Source organism: Notolepis coatsorum, assembly GCF_963971535.1.
Source record: "Notolepis coatsorum genome assembly, chromosome: 12".
Lineage (NCBI taxonomy): Eukaryota > Metazoa > Chordata > Actinopteri > Aulopiformes > Paralepididae > Notolepis > Notolepis coatsorum.
The window spans coordinates 101714193-101737978 of record NC_140176.1 but is presented as its reverse complement, the minus strand read 5'-3'; the positions used below and the strand labels follow the sequence as shown (position 1 = coordinate 101737978).

At 41.9% G+C, this 23786-nt stretch overlaps 4 protein-coding genes across 4 annotated transcripts; 3 read left to right on the top strand and 1 right to left on the bottom strand.

Annotated features, from left to right (window-relative positions):
- Positions 1 to 5952: 5952 nt before the first annotated feature.
- On the top strand, positions 5953 to 6363 carry LOC311238344 (histone H3.2; the record flags this gene model as incomplete). Its single annotated transcript, XM_084326377.1, has 1 exon — positions 5953 to 6363. One exon carries the CDS (start codon positions 5953 to 5955, stop codon positions 6361 to 6363), a length of 411 nt encoding a protein of 136 aa, XP_084182503.1.
- A 6487-nt stretch (positions 6364 to 12850) lies between these two features.
- Positions 12851 to 13162, top strand: LOC311238366 (histone H4; the record flags this gene model as incomplete). The annotated part of the gene is made up of 1 exon (XM_084326399.1): positions 12851 to 13162. One exon carries the CDS (start codon positions 12851 to 12853, stop codon positions 13160 to 13162), a length of 312 nt encoding a protein of 103 aa, XP_084182525.1.
- A 955-nt stretch (positions 13163 to 14117) lies between these two features.
- LOC311238346 (histone H3.2) lies at positions 14118 to 14528 on the top strand (the record flags this gene model as incomplete). The annotated part of the gene is made up of 1 exon (XM_084326379.1): positions 14118 to 14528. The coding sequence occupies one exon, from the start codon at positions 14118 to 14120 to the stop codon at positions 14526 to 14528; it is 411 nt and encodes a 136-aa protein (XP_084182505.1).
- An 8014-nt stretch (positions 14529 to 22542) lies between these two features.
- Positions 22543 to 22854, bottom strand: LOC311238363 (histone H4; the record flags this gene model as incomplete). The annotated part of the gene is made up of 1 exon (XM_084326396.1): positions 22543 to 22854. One exon carries the CDS (start codon positions 22852 to 22854, stop codon positions 22543 to 22545), a length of 312 nt encoding a protein of 103 aa, XP_084182522.1.
- Positions 22855 to 23786: the final 932 nt, after the last annotated feature.

The window sequence follows — 23786 nt, the reverse complement described above, 5'->3', positions numbered from 1 at the left end:
GGTGCGTGGTAGGGGTTCCTGTGGATCCCAGCAGCGGTGCGTTCTTATCTTCGTGGCAGGGCGGGGCTATCGCACAGGGAGCTTAGCTGGAGTTCCTGTCCCAGTTGCCCTCCCAGGGCCTCCACTGATCCCTGGGCCCCGCTTCCGTAGCACCGGCCCTGCTGTGGTGTTGCCATATCATGCGAGATGTTGAGCAGGCGGTTCCTGTTGGACTTGGGACTGAACCTGATTAGGTTGTCGTCGTCCTCCGCGGGTTCATATGGGTATGGTGGCTGGTGTGCCGGTGGAGATGGGGCCCCTAGGTGGTGTGGTTGCCCAGGGACAGCGTGGCCCTGCAGTGGGAAGTACGGCCCTGGTGCATATTCGTTATCTTCTTTCTCCTGCGCTGAGAGAAACGCACCATCCTCCCCCTCACATTCCATAGATCTGAGTTCCACAGCATTGACTAGTACTGCATCTTGGATGTCATGCGTCGCGTTAATGAGATTGCGTCGGTGAAAGGAAAAGAAATAAAAAAACAAAAAAAAACAACAACAATTTCAAACATGGTCAGTGTGTTACATGTCTGGATATACAACATAGTTGTACTGGCTGGAAACAAAGGGGAAAAAAAACTGTTTACAGTTAGCTGTCGCCCAAGTTGAAACATGTGGAAATAGTGACCACCAGGGGTTACAAGTTGTAACATGCAATCAAATATCAAAAGGAATGACAAATCCAACTTTAGGACGCTGGTATTACAAACGCTGTGATGGCGGAAAGACAAGTGCCTCAATAAGCTGTATAAGACAGTGTCTATGGAATTTAGAACATTTGAATAGAGGCCAAAGGAAAATAAATAAAAAAATGCCTAACTGCTGTGCAGTGGCAGAGCAGGTATAACATTGGAAAAGCATGATAGAGATAAACACAGATAGTGACCAAAGCCTAACTGCTGACTTCACAAAGAGCGGAGGGCGAGGAGGAGGTTGGAGAGGAGGAGGGAAGGAGGAGGAGAAGGTTATAATTCAACCAGGGTTGAAACTTATCGTAGTGTCACCCAATCCCTTTAAGCACGTATGTAGCTTATCTTAACACAGATAGTGACCAAAGCCCACATCAAAGTTGAGCTTCTCGCAGTGTCACGTATGTAGCTTATCTTAACACAGATAGTGACCAAAGCCCACATCAAAGTTGAGCTTCTCGCAGTGTCACGTATGTAGCTTATCTTAACACAGATAGTGACCAAAGCCCACATCAAAGTTGAGCTTCTCGCAGTGTCACGTATGTAGCTTATCTTATCTTAACACAGATAGTGACCAAAGCCCACATCAAAGTTGAGCTTCTCGCAGTGTCACGTATGTAGCCCTTTAAGCACGTATGTAGCTTATCTTAACACAGATAGTGACCAAAGCCCACATCAAAGTTGAGCTTCTCGCAGTGTCACGTATGTAGCTTATCTTAACACAGATAGTGACCAAAGCCCACATCAAAGTTGAGCTTCTCGCAGTGTCACGTATGTAGCTTATCTTAACACAGATAGTGACCAAAGCCCACATCAAAGTTGAGCTTCTCGCAGTGTCACGTATGTAGCTTATCTTAACACAGATAGTGACCAAAGCCCACATCAAAGTTGAGCTTCTCGCAGTGTCACGTATGTAGCTTATCTTATCTTAACACAGATAGTGACCAAAGCCCACATCAAAGTTGAGCTTCTCGCAGTGTCACGTATGTAATCTTAACACAGATAGTGACCAAAGCCCACATCAAAGTTGAGCTTCTCGCAGTGTCACGTATGTAATCAATAACACAGATAGTGACCAAAGCCTAACCAGGGTTGACTTCTCGCATTGTCACATACATAATCTTATCTTAACACAGATAGTGACCAAAGCCCACATCAAAGTTGAGCTTCTCGCAGTGTCACGTATGTAGCTTATCTTATCTTAACAGATAGTGACCAAAGCCCACATCAAAGTTGAGCTTCTCGCAGTGTCACGTATGTAATCTTAACACAGATAGTGACCAAAGCCCACATCAAAGTTGAGCTTCTCGCAGTGTCACGTATGTAATCAATAACACAGATAGTGACCAAAGCCTAACCAGGGTTGACTTCTCGCATTGTCACATACATAATCTTATCTTAACACAGATAGTGACCAAAGCCCACATCAAAGTTGAGCTTCTCGCAGTGTCACGTATGTAGCTTATCTTATCTTAACAGATAGTGACCAAAGCCCACATCAAAGTTGAGCTTCTCGCAGTGTCACGTATGTAATCAATAACACAGATAGTGACCAAAGCCTAACCAGGGTTGACTTCTCGCATTGTCACATACATAATCTTATCTTAACACAGATAGAGTTACATTCAGACGGCCCCCCCCCACTCCTGCTTACCCAACTCGCCGCGACGCTGCATGCAATGCCCGTGGAATGCCGTCCCGACCAGCCGATGCAGACAGACAATTCCTCACTGTCCCAGACGTGGCTGTGTTGTAGAGCGATGAAGAGCCCGTCTGCACCGGCAGGATCGGTTGGCATCCCCGCTTCAGACACCAAGAATGTGGTGGATTTTTGACGTCTCTAGGGATGGTTAAATGAAATACAGAGACAGAGATTGGCCTTAAATCAGAGTGCAAACCACCAGGTTCTCCACGGACATCCAGCAGCCTAAAACAGTGTCACACTGCGAATTAGATATTCTGAAATAATAAAACAGGAGCAGAAAGAGACTCACGTTAAAGGAATACAATACAGGTTTATTGGAAAAGAAAATAATACAGTACGCCCATACGGACGGACTTTCAGTCTGTCAGAGTGTATATTCACAGGTCTGTCAGAGTGAAAGTGAAGACAAAGCAATATTGTAATGGCTTAACACAGTGAGATAGAGACGCCTCCTTCGATGCATTCTTGGGAGGCTCCAAAAAGGGCTTCTAGCCGGCGCTGACCTTGACAAACTTATCAGGCCAGATGAATGGGTGCCCTGTCTTTAAACAGAAATCATGACTTCACAAAGAGAGAAGGGGGAGGAGGAGGTGGAGGGGGGGGGGAGGAGGAGGAGGAGGGGGTGGAGGAGGAGGAGGAGGAGGAGGAGGAGGAGGAGGATGTGAAATTACCCTTCACACTGTCTTCACGCCTACAATTTCCATCTGGGAGCAACAAATCACCTACTGAATAATCTTGGTATAGTGACTAGTTAGTCGCTTTGAACAATGCACAATTCTATACCTATATATATCATACAATTCATATTACCATGTATATAATGTTATACCCTGTTTAATCACTTCATTAAATATCGCTATCATTGCATATTGCTATTGCACTATTCTTCTCACTCTTGTTGGATGCCAAACATTTTAGTTGTGCTCTATTATAATTGCTACATTTTAATCGAATCTAAAACCGCATTGAGTTAGTCAAAAACCCTCATTGATACTAAAATAGACCAGGAACCACCTTTGTTGTCCCAGGAACCCACATCTGAGAATATATTTATTAGATATGATTTAGTCCAGAATTCCATAACTGGTGTGGAGATACCAGAGGAGAGAGTGAACCCAGAATATCATTATAATACATTATTTAATTGTGCTAACTTCTAGTGGATAAGGTTGTAAACAGGAGGGTTAAAAACATGTATAACTGCCTTATACATGATGAGTTAGAATTCCATAGCTGTAGTTTGGGGCAATAACAATGGAGAAAGTGAATCATTCTTATACATAAGGTACTTCATATTGGCTAACTTGGTTAACTTCTAGTCAGTTAAATTAATAGTTAAATCCTATACTCTAGGATATTCATACTGTTCAAACTCTGAACTATGTTGCCTCTATACTACTGCCACACGACCTCAAATTATATTCTATGTAACTCTTGTGTGATAGCATGTACAATAATGCTGCATATATTATGCATAGTATATATATCTATCCACTTGTCTGAATACACCTGCATATCATATTTTTGATATACTGTGTAACTATGTATATCCATTACCTCTGGCCAGTATAACTTACTATACCATAGTGTCTTTATACCTGTAACACTGTACATACATCTGATCAGCATTATAACTCAGTAGTAGTACTCATTTATAGATACTTGTTTTATCCTATTGCACTTTACTGTTACATGTGTACTCTAGTTAAATGCCCATTTATTTTCGTTGTACTTGTGCTGTATAATGACAATTGATTTGAATCTAATCTGATCTAATATAGTGAAATTAAAACACTAAGTTGGCTGGAACGCTCTCAGCGACTAATGTAAATGTCAAAAGGATATAAGGAGTCAAACAAGGCAATTATATGGTAAAGCAAAACTTTTCTCCACATAAATATTCTATATGGAATTAAGATGATTCAGTAAGAGGTGATTTTCGTCATTAGTTGCTCCCAGAGGACAGTACGTTTAACTTGTCATAATAGGCACGTCCTCAATATAGGTTAACTCCTAGTCAAGAGTGAGCCCCAATATTTTGTACGAGTAGACATCACAGTATAGGACGCAGTCAGTGCATCACCCAATCAGAGAGGGACGGACGGAGAGGAGGTTGGGTTTACATTTTTGGCGGACTTTTCATACAACCTTTCCACCAATGATAGACGGCCATGTAGGCGTTGGAAAGGAAATGATAACAGCGACACAGATATAGACCAATCAGCATAAGACGCGCCCCCACTGAACCGACAATATAAAGCCATGTTTTGTCGTATTGTGTTACTTTATTTTAGTGATGTGCCAAACGGATCATTTCAGTGAGTGAGCGATTCGATACACGCTCACCGCAATGAACCGATTCACGGAAGCGACTCACGGCTCACGGATTATTGACACTTCCGGAGGAAGTTGCGTAAACCAAAATATGAAGCCCGAGCGCGCAGCGCGAGCGCGAAAAAAATTTGGCCGATGTTATACAATTACATACAATTATACATACAATTGTTAAGGGGATGCAGACCAGAGAAAGACTTTCGTCTTGTTTACATCAGGATCCCCCTGTTTACATCAGTAATCATCTGTAACATTTAAAATTGATTTCAAGGTCCTCCTCCTTATATACAAAGGATAAACATTGCGATCATCTACAATGTTAGATGAAAATCAGGGATGCAGCCTTTGCTAACTATGCACCAAAATTATGGAACACACTACCTATGGACATTAGGGAAGCTAGATCTCTTAATATTTTCAGAAATAAGCTAAAAACGTACCTCTTCACCATAGCCTTCTAATACACCCCGCTGTTGATTGTACTGTAGCACTATTTTACTCTGGCCATTCTATTGCATAATTTTACTATCTATTCTACTATTCTATTATTGCACTGTATTATTGGTGTGCAAACCAGTCAACTTACAAAAAAGAGCCTGTTGGAGGATTTCAACAAGATAAATGCAACAACATTGCAAAATATTTCACTATAATATTTCAAAGTGAAGTAAAAAATATCGATATCCGTTGAGTTCAGGACTTCATTAAGCCATTTGATGGAGAAGCAAGGTGGAATGCTTGTATCAAGGTGATGCTCCCAGTTAGCATGCCAAGTGATCAATTGCATATTTGCATCACGTTACGTTAGCATAGCCTATTCATAGACTACTGTTGTTTGACAAAAGACACTCATTAGCGCCACTCGACTCCTATACAACCAAATAAGTAGCATGCTATTCACTCAGTTGTCTGTGTCAATGTCTGTCTATTCATTCAGTTTATCATAGAAACGTGTCAGACTCTAGTTGAGCCCCCGACCGACGATATCCGTTGAGTTCATTGTGTGTGTCTGTTGTGCATGCCGGGGGGGGGGGGGGGGGGGGGGCGCGTGAACCGACTCATTGCCAGACGTGAGCGATGCGACTCACGCTCACGGCAATGAATCGGCTCTTATGAACGCGTCGCTCATGACCGACCCATCACTACTTTATTTCCTTCTATCTTAGAAAGAACTAACTGAAGTATCACAATGGCTAGAACCAAGCAGACTGCTCGTAAATCCACTGGAGGAAAAGCTCCTAGGAAGCAACTTGCTACCAAGGCTGCTCGTAAAAGCGCCCCGGCTACTGGTGGTGTTAAGAAGCCCCATCGTTACAGGCCCGGTACCGTGGCTCTGAGAGAGATCCGTCGTTATCAGAAATCTACCGAACTGCTGATCCGCAAGTTGCCTTTCCAGCGCCTGGTGAGAGAAATCGCCCAGGACTTCAAGACCGACCTGCGCTTCCAGAGCTCTGCTGTCATGGCTCTTCAGGAGGCTAGTGAGGCTTATCTGGTCGGCCTGTTTGAGGACACCAACCTGTGCGCGATCCACGCCAAGAGGGTGACCATCATGCCCAAAGACATCCAGCTGGCCCGCCGCATCCGTGGAGAGCGTGCCTAAATAAGACTCTTATATTCACTACCAAAAGGCTCTTTTAAGAGCCACCTCAATAACTATGAAAGTATATTCCTTATTCAATTATATATATAAATTATGCATTCTTTTAAAAAATGTTTACAAAACTCATCGTTTAGTTATTATACAATGTTTATGCGGTTTTAGTTTATTTGATTTATTTCAAAGGGACATATATGGCGATCTAAATGCCTGTATCAGTGTAATACAATGAGTTGGTGTACAAGGTACATGCATGCCCTCCCTCACTAGTTGTGAGTATATAACTCCTAAATGGCACATGTAGAACTAGACTAAATCGGTTGATAATCATCATCCCTCGACTTCTAAAATATAAAATAGTTTAACATCTTGGAGTACAACAGAGTTTTGGAATGTAATTCGATGAAAGCCCTGTGTCGAGAAGAGAGTAAAGCAGAACAAACTCATGGCTGAAACTCTTCTGCCCTCTACTGGCTAAATGAGAACTTAACCCAAAAAGTATAACTTTTTCATATCAACTCATACTGTGATGCCTTGAATTCATGAATACTTTGGTTTCTTCTCGCATATCTCCACTGTGATAATCCCCATAAATGGTCAAAATACTTGATGAATTGAAGTTAATGGAGATTTGGAGCAAAACATCTGTTTACAAACTATTTTACAACTTGCAATCCAAGTCTCATGCAGTTGTCCATGAGATGTCTGTCGAACAAGCCAGCTATATGGGTTGTGTTGGATAGCAGAATAATTTAGAATCATCTTGAGCCAAACTACGTGTGTATTACAGTTTTGACGCACACCTGCTGGCTAAGAAATAACATATTCACCATGGCCATAGCCAATAATTATAAAACGGGGTAGCTCAAAGCAATCTGCTCTGCCTTGTACCATCTTGCCACCTCTTCAAGAAATAAGTCTGCTGTTTATACCATCTCTGCCTGTGCCAGTTGGTGCACAATAAATGGCAACATACAGATGAATGTAAATCAAAGTAAATTCTATTTTGAACATTATTATGTATTAATAAAAACAAATTAAATGTGTAAGTGTACATTTACATTTACATTTAGTCATTTAGCTGACGCTTTTATCCAAAGCGACTTACAAGTTCTGTGCGACAAGACAGCAAGAAGGGTATAACTCTATCAGCTGAGTAACAATGTTCATCAAAGTGTTGCGTGTTACAGTGTAGGTTAGTTTATTAGGACAAGTGCATGACATTAAGGTTAGTCGGGGTTAGATTTTTTTTTTTTTTTTTTTTTATTATTATATCATTTCAGATAATGGTTGAAGAAGTGAGTCTTTAGTCGACGGCGAAAGATTGGACGGGATTCGGCTGTCCTAACTGGGATGGGTAGTTCATTCCACCATTGTGGGGCAAGGACTGAGAATAGGCGGCTTCTCTTTGATGACCCTCCGGGAGCTTGGATAGGAGTAGATCTGAGGCGGCCAGAAGATGCAGAGCGTAGGGGTCTTGAGGGTGTGTAGTTAGAGACCATTGACCGGAGGTAGGCGGGAGCGGTTCCCTTTGCCGCACGGTATGCTAGGTCGAGGGCCTTGAAGCGTATACGTGCAGCAATGGGGAGCCAGTGCAGGTCCCTAAGAAGTGGGGTGACATGGGCCGACTTCGGTAGGTTTGAGATCAGGCGGGCCGCTGCATTTTGAATGAGTTGAAGAGGCTTGGTGGCAGTGGCCGGGAGGCCAGCTAGCAGTGCGTTGCAGTAGTCGAGGCGGGAGATGACTGTTGATTGGACGAGGAGTTGGGTGGCTTCTTTTGTCAGGAAGGGGCGTATCCTTCTGACGTTGCTCAGGAGGAATCTGCAGGTTCTGGTTGTCGCTGCGATGTGAGCAGAGAAGTTCAACTGGTCGTCGAGGACAACACCAAGGTTCTTGGCGGTCGGCGACGCGGTCACAGCTGCATTCTCGACTGTGATGGAGAGGTCGGTCAGGGGGGAGGATTTGGCCGGCAGGTGGAGCAATTCTGTTTTGCTTAGGTTCAGTTTGAGGTGGTTGGTCGTCATCCAGGCGGAGATGTCGGACAGACAGGCTGAGATCCGCTCAGAGACGTGGATATCTGAGGGAGGGAAGGAGAGGAAGAGTTGAGTATCATCATAAGTGTAAATCTTACTTTCATATTAGGCTACTTGGTAACTGTTTTATAAAAGCAATAGCTCACTTTGTGACATGCTGTTATTATATCACATGACGCAGGGCCGAAATACTCCCCATAGCTGTGATATTGCTTAATTAACACAAGTCATTGTTGGCCTAATCGGTTATCATACCAAAAATATAAGCATATATTCCCCATCACAATTACAGTCTGAATGGCCAATATATCAAACGTGGAGAGAACTTTATCGTTGATGAAGAACAAAACCTCCTAAATGCATACAAAAAAAGGGGAAAACTTCATATCTGCACTTTGCGAGGCACTAATACCTGGTCGGTATTGTTAACATACGTGTAATATAGTCCAAAAACAGTGTGTACAGTGTTATTGTACATTGCTAACATACAGTTTATATATTATATATTTTTAATCAACACTTCACATGTAAGACTATAGTGACAAGACCATCTCTTACATTCCAAATTTAGAATAAGAGTATGTTTACTGCAGGACTGAGTGCAAGACAATTTACCTATGTGGACAATTAAAGGTATTTAAATAGTTTTGAGGTAAATTCACATACAATTTAATATTTTTCCATTTATTTTTTTATTTTACTTTATTTATACAGGAAATGGTAAAAAAAAATAAAGACATTTCACAATGTACATTTAAACTGTCCTGACTCAGTTACAAACAGTTTTTCAGCAGGTTCCTGTTCTGCAGCACATTAAACAATAATTTAAATACAAAACAAATAGGCAGTTGCACTACATACAATCATATAATCCTGACAAAGACATTGCATTATAGTCATTGTGGACAGCAAGGACAAACATACAGTCATAGCAGTCAATACAAATCGACAGTATCAACCAGATTAAGACCTATATGAAAGAGTCAGATCAATGATTACAGATGTGTTCTAGCATCAGATGTTGTTTGTAGGCCTGTTTGAAATGTGAGATGGAGGTTATTGCTCTGATGTGGAATGGGATCTCGTTCCAAATGTTAGTGTTTGTGTGGAAAAATGATCTTATTCCATAGTTATTTTTGTAAGCCGGTACTGGAATGAGTGCATGTGAGATTGATCTGGTGATGCGTTCTTGACTTGTATTTTGTCTTGGGAGTAAAGCTGTGAGTGTTGGTACGTATAATATTGATCATCTAGCGTTTATTTGAAAACGATTCATAAATAGGCAGACAAATATCAACGTTGTGGAATATTCCAGTAAAATACGATTATCATAGAATGGCCCAGATTGGACTGTTTTTCACCTGAAAACGGGTGCTTTTCAAAATGCTCTCAAACGGAAATGAAGCGATAAAAAACCAATCTGCCTTAACAGCACTGACTGGAAAAGGATTCTTTGATAAGCGACGGGCAGATTAGACACATAGCCATAATTTAAAAATATAGATTAGGCGATATTAAGGTTAACATTGGCGCCGATGGTGGCATTCAAGCGCTAACTCTGGCGCCATATGGTGGCACTGAAAGTGTTAAGCACATGTTTACTTACCCCTTCTAAAGAGAGGAGCGGCGTGTCTCTTGCTGCCGTAAAGAAGGCTCTGGCTGCCGGTGGCTACGACGTGGATAAGAACAAGGCTCGTGTGAAGACTGCCATCAAGAGTCTGGTGACGAACGGAACCCTGGTCCAGGTCAAGGGTACCGGAGCCTCCGGCTCTTTCAAGATCAACAAGGCTGAGGTTAAAGCCAAGAAGCCAGCGGCCAAGAAACCAGTCACCGCTAAAAAGCCTAAGAAGCCTGTTGCAGCTAAGAAGGCTGTTGCAGCCAAGAAGTCTCCCAAGAAAGTCAAGAAGGTCGCAGCCAAGAGCCCCAAGAAGGTAGTAGCCAAGAGTCCCAAGAAGGTAGTAGCCAAGAGTCCCAAGAAGGTAGTAGCCAAGAGTCCCAAGAAGGTAGTAGCCAAGAGTCCCAAGAAGGTAGTAGCCAAGAGTCCCAAGAAGGTAGTAGCCAAGAGCCCAAATAAGGCGAAAAAGCCTGTTGCTCCCAAGAAGGCTCCAGCGAAGAAGGCTGCCAAGCCCAAAGCGAAGAAAGCAGCTCCCAAGAAGAAGTAAGCGTCCAAGCAGAACATTGTTCACATCAAAAGGCTCTTTTAAGAGCCAACCACTATTTCCCATGAAGGAACAATGCATTCTAATGTAATAGTCTACATTGAGGGGAAGGGGTCTTCTAATTATACAAAACATGCATTTCATTTTTCGATCTGTAATTTGAACCAGACGGGGAACATTGAGTCTCACTCCGTCCAAGCCAATTTTTATATAAGCATAAGCTAATTAATGATTAATTAAAATATAGATCAGACTGCATATCACATCCATACATGTGGAAATGCATAAATTGCTGCCATCATGGTGCATTTGTTACCACGTAATGACTGCTATGGTACTGTTTCAATGAGCCATGATATGAATCACAATTATTGTATATAATTATAATAGATATAGTTACAATTTATTGCTAAACTTTCAGTCTAGCGGACTGATCAAATCAAACCACGGCAGAACGATGCATTAGTTACAATGGATTACAAAACAACACATTTCCTCGTCAACATAAAGACTTAAGTATTCATTCTTCCCATTTATGGAAACGGTACATACCGGGTAAGCACAATTGCATGTATTCAGACCTGTTTGGTTAATTTGTCTTGTCAATGTTGCGCTTGTAATTAGTTATTAGTCTTCTTGGGCAACACGCCAGAGTTAGTTTAGTCCCTCTTCATTACGCACAGCCAGCTGCAGATGACGGGGGATGATACGTCTTCTTCCAGTGAACAAATCTAAAATACAGATGTATTATTTAGGTCAATAGCATACCCCACCCTCTTCATCTTATTTATATATTTGTCTCCCTATAACACTCAAGAAGGAGGTCTGAACTATACCTGTAGTGTGCTCAGTGCTTTCTGAAAGGACAGTTATGAAATATTAGTACACTACCCACAAAGAAGCTTTGTTCTGGGCAAATTACAGCATAGCATACTGTAAGGACAACAACAACAAGGTAGTTTAGATCACATAAAAACAATATATTTCACTAGCAAGGCACAAGCATCCATTTATATCACATATACAAACAATATATCTCAGTATAGCAATGCACTGAGCCACATGAAGTTGATAAAGACGGCTTCATGGGCCAAAACCAAATGTAGGGATCTGAGGTTTTTAATCAGAGCAAACATGGAAGAATGACACAGATGGGAATAGGTGGTAATTCAGTCATGTACTTGACTGACACGGTTCCCAGAGGAACACTGGTCTACTTCAGAAAAGGGGCCTGCCTGCTACAGGAACAATTCAGAAGAATCAAATTAGAGGCTTTCTTTTCTTCGTTTCACTTTGGCCAGTGAAAAGACAATGTGGATGCAATTTTCATAATTCCAAAACATTCCTATGAATCTTATTGTTTTACGATCAATGAAGTCCGGTTGTACACTACAGTGCACATTTTGTAAAATATGAAGAGTTAAGTAAAAAAAAATGTATAATATATATGTTAAATGTTTAAAAAAAAGTAATACAATGGGTCTCAGGATGATGTATTATATTGGAAAAACAACACTTCCTCAAAACATTTTCAGATGTAAACCTGCAAGATACACTACACGACCAAGGTACCCATGTACATGTCAAAATACTTCCCAAAGGTCAGTGAATACCACGTTCACAACACCAGAGGGAGCTCCCCAATCATGTTAAACCCAGATTCGGCTCAAACAAGGTACTAAACACGTTTTGCAATTATGCCACATCAATGTGGAACGCCCTACCCAAAGCTGTAAAGGAATGTGAATCACTATACCCACTTTCAAAACCACTCTCAAAGAACAATTCGAAATTGGCCCCTGTAAATGTCCTAACCAACCCCCTCCAATGTACAGTAAATTACCAATATTCCAATGTACAGTGTTGCTTGTACAGTGTCCCCCACCCAACCACCTCCAATGTACAGTTTATACGTCAAATGTATATTATACTCTCTTTTCTGGACTATTTTTGTATCACAAACAGTACTGTATTTGCAAATCTGGTATGTCATAAATGTATAGATGTAGCAGTACTGTCTATCTGTATGTCATGAAGAATTGAAAATGGGGGACCCTGATGTAAACAAGACGAAAGTCTTTCTCTGGTCTGCATCCCCTTAACAATTGTATGTATTGAGCTGTACTGTACTGTACCCATTCTGCATTCTGTTAATAAAGTTTTCAATCAATCAATCAAACCCTCCCTCCACACTTGTCCCTGCGCGCTTCTTGGTCTCAACCACGTCCTCAGAGAGGGTACAAAGAAGCAGGCGGTTGGCCAGTTGCGACATTCGTTTGTTTTCTTACATACGTTACAATGAGTGGAAGAGGAAAGGGAGGTAAGGGACTTGGTAAAGGAGGCGCTAAGCGTCACCGCAAAGTGCTTCGTGATAACATCCAGGGAATCACCAAACCCGCTATCCGTCGTCTGGCTCGTCGTGGCGGAGTGAAGCGTATCTCCGGTCTGATCTACGAGGAGACTCGTGGTGTTCTCAAGGTCTTCCTGGAGAATGTGATCCGTGACGCCGTCACCTACACCGAGCACGCCAAGAGGAAGACTGTGACCGCCATGGATGTGGTCTATGCTCTGAAGAGACAGGGACGCACTCTGTACGGCTTCGGCGGCTAGACTTTTATTCAACCCGAACTATCTAAAACCCAAAGGCTCTTTTCAGAGCCACCCACCATATCACTGAATGAGCACACTCTCTACATAAGTTTATTTGTGAAAAATATTAAACTGCGTTGTCTCGGGCATAGCACCGAATTTGTTGTTTTAGCATTTAATTTAAAACAGTCACTGATGCAATGCCTACGGTTCCTGACGTTGCTAGAATTCCTCCATTGGAATTGCCATGTAACTATACAGTGTGTACATATATGTAAATCTTAATAACTGATGGTGATTTTAATAGTGAAAGACGTTTCGGTGATTTTAATAGTGAAAGACGTTTCAGTGACCAGTACACTAGTCTCATCTCACGGCGGGGCTTCCTGAACATGTGAACAATTACAATTAAATTGAATGCCTCAAGATTATTCGTACAACACGTTTTAAGTAATATATTAGATTAAAATCTATTGACGTCATACAATGCAATTACAGTACAATGTAAAGAAGGCATCAAACTATAGTGCAAATATAACAGATAAATGCAATAGTAATATGCTATGTATACAGGTGAATAAACTCGCTATAAAATATATGAGTACAACTGAGTAATAGTGCTAAGCAGATGTATGTACTGTACAGAGTTGTAGTCTTAACTCCTAGTCAAGAGTGAGCCCCAATATTTTGTACGAGTAGACATCACAGTATAGGATGCAGTCAGTGCATCACCCAATCAGAGAGGGACGGACAGAGAGGAGGGTGGGTTTACATTTTTGGCGGACTTTTCATACAACCTTTCCACCAATGATAGACGGCGATGTAGGCGTTGGAAAGGAAATGATAACGGCGACACAGATATAGACCAATCAGCATAAGACGCGCCCCCACTGAACCGACAATATAAAGCCATGTTTTGTCGTATTGTGTTACTTTATTTCCTTCTATCTTAGAAATAACTAACTGAAGTATCACAATGGCTAGAACCAAGCAGACTGCTCGTAAATCCACTGGAGGAAAAGCTCCTAGGAAGCAACTTGCTACCAAGGCTGCTCGTAAAAGCGCCCCGGCTACTGGTGGTGTTAAGAAGCCCCATCGTTACAGGCCCGGTACCGTGGCTCTGAGAGAGATCCGTCGTTATCAGAAATCTACCGAACTGCTGATCCGCAAGTTGCCTTTCCAGCGCCTGGTGAGAGAAATCGCCCAGGACTTCAAGACCGACCTGCGCTTCCAGAGCTCTGCTGTCATGGCTCTTCAGGAGGCTAGTGAGGCTTATCTGGTCGGCCTGTTTGAGGACACCAACCTGTGCGCGATCCACGCCAAGAGGGTGACCATCATGCCCAAAGACATCCAGCTGGCCCGCCGCATCCGTGGAGAGCGTGCCTAAATAAGACTCCTCGTATATTCACTACCAAAAGGCTCTTTTAAGAGCCACCTCAATAACTATGAAAGTATATTCCTTATTCAATTATATATATATATTATGCATTCTTTTATTTATTTTTTTACAAAACCCATCGTTTAGTTATTATACAATGTTTACGCGGTTTTAGTTTATTTGATTTATTTCAAAGGAACAAATATATGGCGATCTAAATGCCTGTATCAGTGTAATACAATGAGTTGGTGTACAAGGTACATGCATGCCCTCACTAATAGTTGTGAGTATATAACTCCTAGACTAAATCGGTTGATAATCATCATCCCTCGAGTTTTAAAATATAAAATAGTTTAACATCTTGGAGTACAACAGAGTTTTGGAATGTAATTCGATGAAAGCCCTGTGTCGAGAAGAGAGTAAAGCAGAACAAACTCATGGCTGAAACTCTTCTGCCCTCTACTGGCTAAATGAGAACTTAACCCAAAAAGTATAACTTTTTCATATCAACTCATACTGTGATGCCTTGAATTCATGAATACTTTCTTCTCGCATATCTCCACTGTGATAATCCCCATAAATGGTCAAAATACTTGATGAATTGAAGTTAATGGAGATTTGGAGCAAAACATCTGTTTACAAACTATTTTACAACTTGCAATCCAAGTCTCATGCAGTTGTCCATGAGATGTCTGTCGAACAAGCCAGCTATATGGGTTGTGTTGGATAGCAGAATAATTTAGAATGGTGATTCATCTTGAGCCAAACTACGTTTGTATTACAGTTTTGACGCACACCTGCTGGCTAAGAAATAACATATTCACCATGGCCATGGCCAATAATTATAAAACGGGGTAGCTCAAAGCAATCTGCTCTGCCTTGTACCATCTTGCCACCTCTTCAAGAAATAAGTCCGCTGTTTATACCATCTCTGCCTGTGCCAGTTGGTGCACAATAAATGGCAACATACAGATTAATGTAAATCAAAGTAAATTCTATTTTGAACATTATTATGTATTAATAAAAACAAATTAAATGTAAGTGTAAATCTTTCTTTCATATTAGGCTACTTGGTAACTGTTTTATAAAAGCAATAGCTCACTTCGTGACATGCTGTTATTATATCACATGACGCAGGGCCGAAATACTCCCCATAGCTGTGATATTGCTTAATTAACACAAGTCACTGTTGGCCTAATCGGTTATGATACCAAAAATATAAGCATATATTCCCCATCACAATTACAGTCTGAATGGCCAATATATCAAACGTGGAGAGAACTTTATCGTTGATGAAGAACAAAACCTCCTAAATGCATACAAAAAAAGGGGAAAACTTCATATCTGCACTTTGCGAGGCACTAATACCTGGTCGGTATTGTTAACATACGTGTAATATAGTCCAAAAACAGTGTATACAGTGTGTACAGTGTTATTGTACATTGCTAACATACAGTTTATATATTATATATTTTTAATCAACACTTCACAAGTGTTGACAGACAAGTGTTGTGACAAGACCATCTCTTACATTCCAAATTTAGAATAAGAGTATGTTTACTGCAGGACTGAGTGCAAGACAATTTACCTATGTGGACAATTAAAGGTATTTAAATAGTTTCGAGGTAAATTCACATACAATTGAATATTTTTCCATTTATTTTTTTTATTTTACTTTATTTATACAGGAAGTGGTAAAAAAAAAAAAACATTTCACAATGTACATTTAAACTGTCCTGACTCAGTTACAAACAGTTTTTCAGCAGGTTCCTGTTCTGCAGCACATTAAACAATAATTTAAATACAAAACAAATAGGCAGTTGCACTACATACAATCATATAATCCTGACAAAGACATTGCATTATAGTCATTGTGGACAGCAAGGACAAACATACAGTCATAGCAGTCAATACAAATCGAGAGTATCAACCAGATTAAGACCTATATGAAAGAGTCAGATCAATGATTACAGATGTGTTCTAGCATCAGATGTTGTTTGTAGGCCTGTTTGAAATGTGAGATGGAGGTTATTGCTCTGATGTGGAATGGGATCTCGTTCCAAATGTTAGTGTTTATGTGGAAAAAAGATCTTATTCCATAGTTATTTTTGTAAGCCGTTACTGGAATGAGTGCATGTGAGATTGATCTGGTGATGCGTTCTTGACTTGTATTGTGTCTTGGGAGTAAAGCTGTGAGTGTTGGGGAAGAGTTATTTCTGAGCATAAAATATAATTTAGTGGCTGGATTTTTTTGTGTAGTTCTGAAAAGTTGTAGCAGAGGAGTGTGAGAGTGCAGTTCAGTGGTGAGTACAGGGTGGACATTTACCATGAATTGTATAAGCGCTATTGTAAAGTCTTGCCATGGGTTCTGTAATTTCCTTTGTTGTGAGGGACCAGATTGGGAGACATATCTACATGCAATTTTTCTTTCAACAATATCTTTATTGTTGAAAGAAAATTTGCATGCAGATATGTATTTGAAACAGTGATGGTGAGAAATGGTCTCATCTTGCTAGTGTAAACAAATAGTTTTTGATTTGCCTTCTTGACTAAGTGCAATTGCAGTGACTTTTCCGTGTTCAATTTCACCATGGAAGTCAATGGAGAGAGGAGGCTAACATTGGGGAGTTGTGTTCCTGACAGCACAGACATCAATAGTCATAATCATCTGTTTATAACATGGTGGTTACAATGTTGAGACTAGTTTAAACTAGTCTCCAGTTAGTTGACCTGGATGTTGTGGTACAACCAGGAGACTGGATCAATATAGAGTCTTAACACTTTCTATGTCACTCACAAGTTTTCTCGGAATTATTAATATCTTGTTGAAAGCCACTCACGAGATTTCTCGAATTTTTTTTATTTTATTTATTTTTAGCGATCTGAAATCATATTGCATCACGCGAGCCTACCCTAGTCTACCTGAGTGCCGCCGGCAATCAGATGTGGAAAAAAGCGGCCCCTATCGTCTCCCAGATGACATAAAGGATTTTGGAATGGATTCAATGAAAATGGATGGGGGAAAAAATCCTGTACTCCACATTTTCCAGTCCACTGATGCAGCCGGGGTTATCAGAGTTCATTCTGGAGCCTCTGAGCCCCGCGGAATCATGTGTTCTACTGTATCACGTTGGATCTATACACTTATCGATTTTTTCGAAAGGTGATCAGGAATTGGAATATACCAGTTGGATACCATCTGATGTCAGGTAAGGAATCTATGTTATCAGTGTTAGGATAATCAGACTCATTTTGATGAAGATATAAGCTGTTTTGTGAAATGTCCTCTATCGGTTTCACTGTAAAAATCCAAGAGGAAATGAACACAGCAATTATCCGTGCGCGGCTCGAATGGGCGTGCGTGTACGTATAATATTGATCATCTAGCGTTTATTTGAAAACGATTCATAAATAGGCAGACAAATATCAACGTTCTGGAATATTCCAGTAAAATACGATTATCATAGAATGGCCCAGAATGGACTGTTTTTCACCTGAAAACGGGTGCTTTTCAAAATGCTCTCAAACGGAAATGAAGCGATAAAAAAACAATCTGCCTCAACAGCACTGACTGGAAAAGGATTATTTGATAAGCAACGGGCAGATTAGACACATAGCCATAATTTAAAATAAAGATTAGGCGATATTAAAGGGGAACTATCTTATAAATGGCCTTTTTGAGTGTTTAGCATTGTTTCCTAGCTATGTGAACTTATATTAATATGATCTATGTCTCTAATTCTCATATAGGCGCATTCTTCCAATTCTCCTCTCACAATATTCACCCTCACTGAACTGAGTCATTTGAAAATGTGATGATTTGTGATGTCAGAAAGACACCGCTGCATGATAATGGCGAGGTACAAGATGAGCTGCACACAGTGGTTGGAGCCCAGGCTCAAAACGGCTCGAGATCTTGAGGTAGAAAAATGCTGTTTTTGAGGACTTGATTAGAAATACAAAACAATGAATAAAAAAAAAAATATATTACAGAGGTGTTCCATAGACTCGCAGGAATTGTGTAAAAGTGCCCAAATAGTGAAAGAAATAGTAAAATAGTTCCCCTTTAAAGTGGAGATGAAGCAGTGCGATAAATACATATTCATAGCATCACATTAGTATTTAGATAAGCCACAGAAAAAATCACGTTATAAAAATAAGCAGTTTCTAAGAAAAAACGATTTGTTATGTGCATTTTTGAAGCATTTATCATTATGGGCGCAGCCATTTTGTTGCTGACGTCATGGGGCTTGTTTGGTGTATACACTGCTGGTTAGCTGCCTATAGTGAATGGGTCAGTCAGTAAATAAAATGTTGCCTACAAAACAACGGGACCGCAGTGGTTCTGTTTGTATTGCTCCTGGCTGTTCAAACTAATTTTACCATGTGAGAGAGAGGAAAGTTGGTTAATTTCCACAAACTACCAGTGAAAAAAACAGTGTTGTTGGCATGTTGGCTCAGGCTGGCTGCACTCAGGCGGCGTGATCAGCCTGTTGGACAGGGAATGAAGATCCCCAGAGAACACTTCATTGCCTCGGATTATGTTGTTGGGGGTGGAAGGTTTGTCCAGAAGACCACTAATCAGCTGAAGCCTGATGCGGTTCCCTCGGTCTTCGACAGAAAGACCGGCGTTAGCTCTCGGGAGCGATGGCTAGCTAGTTAGCACCAGCCGGGGACCGGCGTTAGCTCTCGGGAGCGATGGCTAGCTAGTTAGCACCAGCCGGGGACCGGCGTTAGCAACCGGGAGCGTCGCGGAGCATTCAGCTTGCTGGCTACCTAGATCCACTTCAACCAGCGTCGCGGAGCATTCAGCCTGCTGGCTACCTAGATCCACTTCAACCAGCGTCGCGGAGCATTCAGCCTGCTGGCTACACAGCTTGTCGGTGTGCTAATAGCCTCGGCAAGCTAACGGTAGCTGGCTACACAGCTTGTCGGTGTGCTAATAGCCTCGGCAAGCTAACGGTAGCTGGCTACACAGCTTGTCGGTGTGCTAATAGCCTCGGCAAGCTAACGGTAGCTGGCTACACAGCTTGTCGGTGTGCTGGAGCCTCGGCAAGCTAACGGTAGCTGGCTACACAGCTTGTCGGTGTGCTGGAGCCTCGGCAAGCTAACGGTAGCTGGCTACACAGCTTGTCGGTGTGCTGGAGCCTCGGCAAGCTAACGGTAGCTGGCTCCAGGCTATTAGCACATCGACAAGCTGCTGGAGCTCCCGACGCTCGGCTGGTTGAAGTGGATCTAGGTAGCCAGCAGGCTGAATGCTCCGCGACGCTGGTTGAAGTGGATCTAGGTAGCCAGCAGGCTGAATGCTCCGCGACGCTCCCGGTTGCTAACGCCGGTCCCCGGCTGGTGCTAACTAGCTAGCCATCGCTCCCGAGAGCTAATGCCGGTCCCCGGCTGGTGCTAACTAGCTAGCCATCGCTCCCGAGAGCTAACGCCGGTCTGTCTGTCGAAGACCGAGGGAACCGCATCAGGCTTCAGCTGATTAGTGGTCTTTTGGACAAACCTTCCACCCCCAACAACATAATCCGAGGCAATGAAGTGTTCTCTGGGGATCTTCATTCCCTGTCCAACAGGCTGATCACGCCGCCTGAGTGCAGCCAGCCTGAGCCAACATGCCAACAACACTGTTTTTTTCACTGGTAGTTTGTGGAAATTAACCAACTTTCCTCTCTCTCACATGGTAAAATTAGTTTGAACAGCCAGGAGCAATACAAACAGAACCACCGCGGTCCCGTTGTTTTGTAGGCAACATTTTATTTACTGACTGACCCATTCACTATAGGCAGCTAACCAGCAGTGTATACACCAAACAAGCCCCATGACGTCAGCCATGACGTCAGCAACAAAATGGCGGCGCCCATGTTGAAAACAGGGATATTATATTTGATTTTTCAGACAAATAAGATAGATTTCACATTTGATTATAGAACCCTGTCTTACACAAGGTACACAACAAACAAACTAGGATCACATTGTTCACTGCTTCATCTCCACTTTAACACTTTGGGTGCCATGGGTTAAATTCATTATCAACCGTAGGTTGCCGGCTCTATTTGTCTATAGAGAAAGTCCCCTTCTTTGCAGCGCTATAACTTTTTAAATTCTATTGCTACATTGCCATTATTAGGGCCCATTCAAAGTCCTATATGTATTGTTCATTGTGTAGCAACGTTCACATATTCATAGTAAAGTATGGTCTAATGTATAAGTATGTTTTCATCTCTTTCTGCAGCTTTCTCCAGAACGTGATCTATAGCCCCAAATACATTATATTGATGATGCAATACAGTTTTATGGCAATCAGCGCGATATAAAAAATTCCAACTAGACTTACTTCTAGAAGTTACTACACGTCATCTGATGTTGACCGGATGGGCTAGGGGGCGTTTATAATTCCGTGGGCAGTGTTATACCAATCATCTAATGTGGGTCAAATGTTGATAATAGCAGTTAGTATCGAAGACGGTCATTTTACACGCTAAAACTCACCCCAGTCTCCGTGCGCCGTTGGGCGATCATCGTAGAGTAGAAATTTTACCATTATGGGATGTCGATTTACCCGGTCCATCTCCAGCTTGTATAATGGTATATACGTCCAAATCATGTTGTTTATCGAGTTATTGGCAATCGATCGCTATGTAGTGTGTCGAGAGCGAGTCCCGGGACCTATAGCGAGTGCCTGGAAGTAATATGGCAGACCAGCACAACCTCTACTGCACTTCCTGTTAAGCGATTGCGCCGATCGGCCACCAGATGGCGCTCCTGAACCGCCAGAGAGCTCAGTGGGTCCTCCTGGTGGATCTCAGGCCAGCGGAGGGGAAATATGAATCCGATCCCAGATTTTTGAAATATTGATATTAAAGACGCTGTAAAGCGTCCTCGGCAACTTGAGCATGGCCGGGAATGACGCTTTTAAACGTTTTCCGGCAGTCAAAGTGTTAAGGTTAACATTGGCGCCGATGGTGGCCTTCAAGCGCTAACTCGGGCGCCATCTGGTGGCACTGAAAGTGTTAAGCACATGTTTACTTTTATTGAACAAATATCTTTACTTTTGATTATATATAATCATAATATAACATATAATAATATAATATAATATATATAGTGTAGGTCTAGGATACTTTAATACTTGTATGTATACTTTTACTTGATTAGAAACTATTTAAATGAGAAGTACTTTAAATTGAGGACTTTTTGCAGTAATATTCTATTAGTGTATTTGTACTTTTTCTCAATACCTTTCCCAGCACTGCCAAATAAACCAAAATATTGTCAATGTGTACATTTTCTTATCATTCCCTTTTTACCCACGATGAGAGAGATGCATGTTCTATTAGCTTTACACACGTGCGCCACGCCCAACCAATCGTATCGTAGAAGCCACGCAGTACTATTTGCATCGACCTCCTATAAATAAGGCAGGAAACGTAAGCAACCGTCATCATTCGTTTCTGATAAGCCGTCAAATATGCCTGAACCAGCCAGCCAAGTTTTCATACAATCTCTCCACCAATGATACAGGCGGTGAAACGAAATTATAATAACAACGTGGGTTGTTATATATCAGTGTATAAGGCGCGCCCCACAGAGCCAATAGAACCATGTCACTATACTATAAATAATAACCTTATAGACAGGCTTATTGGAATGTCGTATAACCTCTAACATACCAGGCCTGTTATGCCTTTATAGCATGTTTTTCGACACTCATTATTGGATCCGCGCTCTGCCTGTTGGACAGTTAATATTGTCACTGTAAGACGACATAACATGCGTAGTGTTAAAACATTTAAAAAAAAAAAAAGACGAAATGCATACTTTCTATACACAATTTCAAAATCACATCATATTGTCAAAACATACACCCAAACTCGAACCATTCAAAAATTCAAAAACGCATGTATAAGTGCATGCATATTACAATAAATTAATGTTGTTTAACGTATAATTGACTAATTCGGTGACTAAGTGGGCGGCTCTGAAAAGAGCCTTTGGGTGTTAGGATAGTTGGTTGAATAGAAGTCTAGCCGCCGAAGCCGTACAGAGTGCGTCCCTGTCTCTTCAGAGCATAGACCACATCCATGGCGGTCACGGTCTTCCTCTTGGCGTGCTCGGTGTAGGTGACGGCATCACGGATCACGTTCTCCAGGAAGACCTTCAACACACCGCGGGTCTCCTCGTATATCAGACCGGAGATACGCTTCACTCCACCACGGCGAGCCAGACGGCGGATGGCGGGTTTGGTGATTCCCTGGATGTTATCACGGAGCACTTTGCGGTGTCGCTTAGCGCCTCCTTTTCCCAGTCCCTTTCCTCCCTTTCCGCGACCAGACATGTTCACGAATAGATGATGATCGAATTCGAATGTCTCAGTTGGCCAAACCCATGCGTATTTCAAGCCTCTCTGAGGACGTTGTTGAGGCCAACGAGCACCGAGACAGAGTGTGGGGGGAGGGTTTGAGGTTTGGCCAATAGGGTTCCTCTGCAAGTTTGTCTTCTTGGCCCCAACATACACAACATTGATTAATTGATTGATTGAACATTGTATTAACAGATTGCAGAATGGGTACAATACAGTATGGCTCAATACACACAATTGTTAAGGAAATGCAGACCAGACAAAGACTGTCTTCTTGTTTACATCAGGGACCACCATTTTCAATTCATCATAACATTTATGACATACACGACATACAGATATACACAGTACTGTTACATCCAGACATTTATGACTTACAAGAACAAGAATGAAACAAGAACTATTCAACCCTCCCCATCTCCCTTTTTCCTTTCTATAATTAATTTTTAAATGACTAATCAATAAAGTAGTTTTAAGTCGTGATGAAGAGGAATCATCAGAAGTGGAAACATTTGCTTCCCTACTCCGACCCTGGCCTCCTGAACGCGTGAATATTAAAGGCAACCAACTTGTGTTCGGCTTTTCTCTGATTGGCCGTGCCCCCCCGCCCCCCCGCCCCCACGCGCAGGCAAGCGCAGTCGTCCCACGTCCCAAATGAAATCCAAGGAGCGCAAGCGAGCGGCAGCGCGGGCAACCAACTTGTGTACCATGGGCTGCTGTTCCAACGCACTTGTGTTGGGCTGCTGTTTCACAGAGAGGGACCCTGATGTAAACAAGACGAAAGTCTTTCTCTGGTCTGCATCCCCTTAACAATTGTGTGTATTGAGCTGTACTGTATTGTACCCATTCTGCAATCTGTTAATAAAGTTTTCAATCAATCAATCAATCACTCGTGTATAAACAAAGCC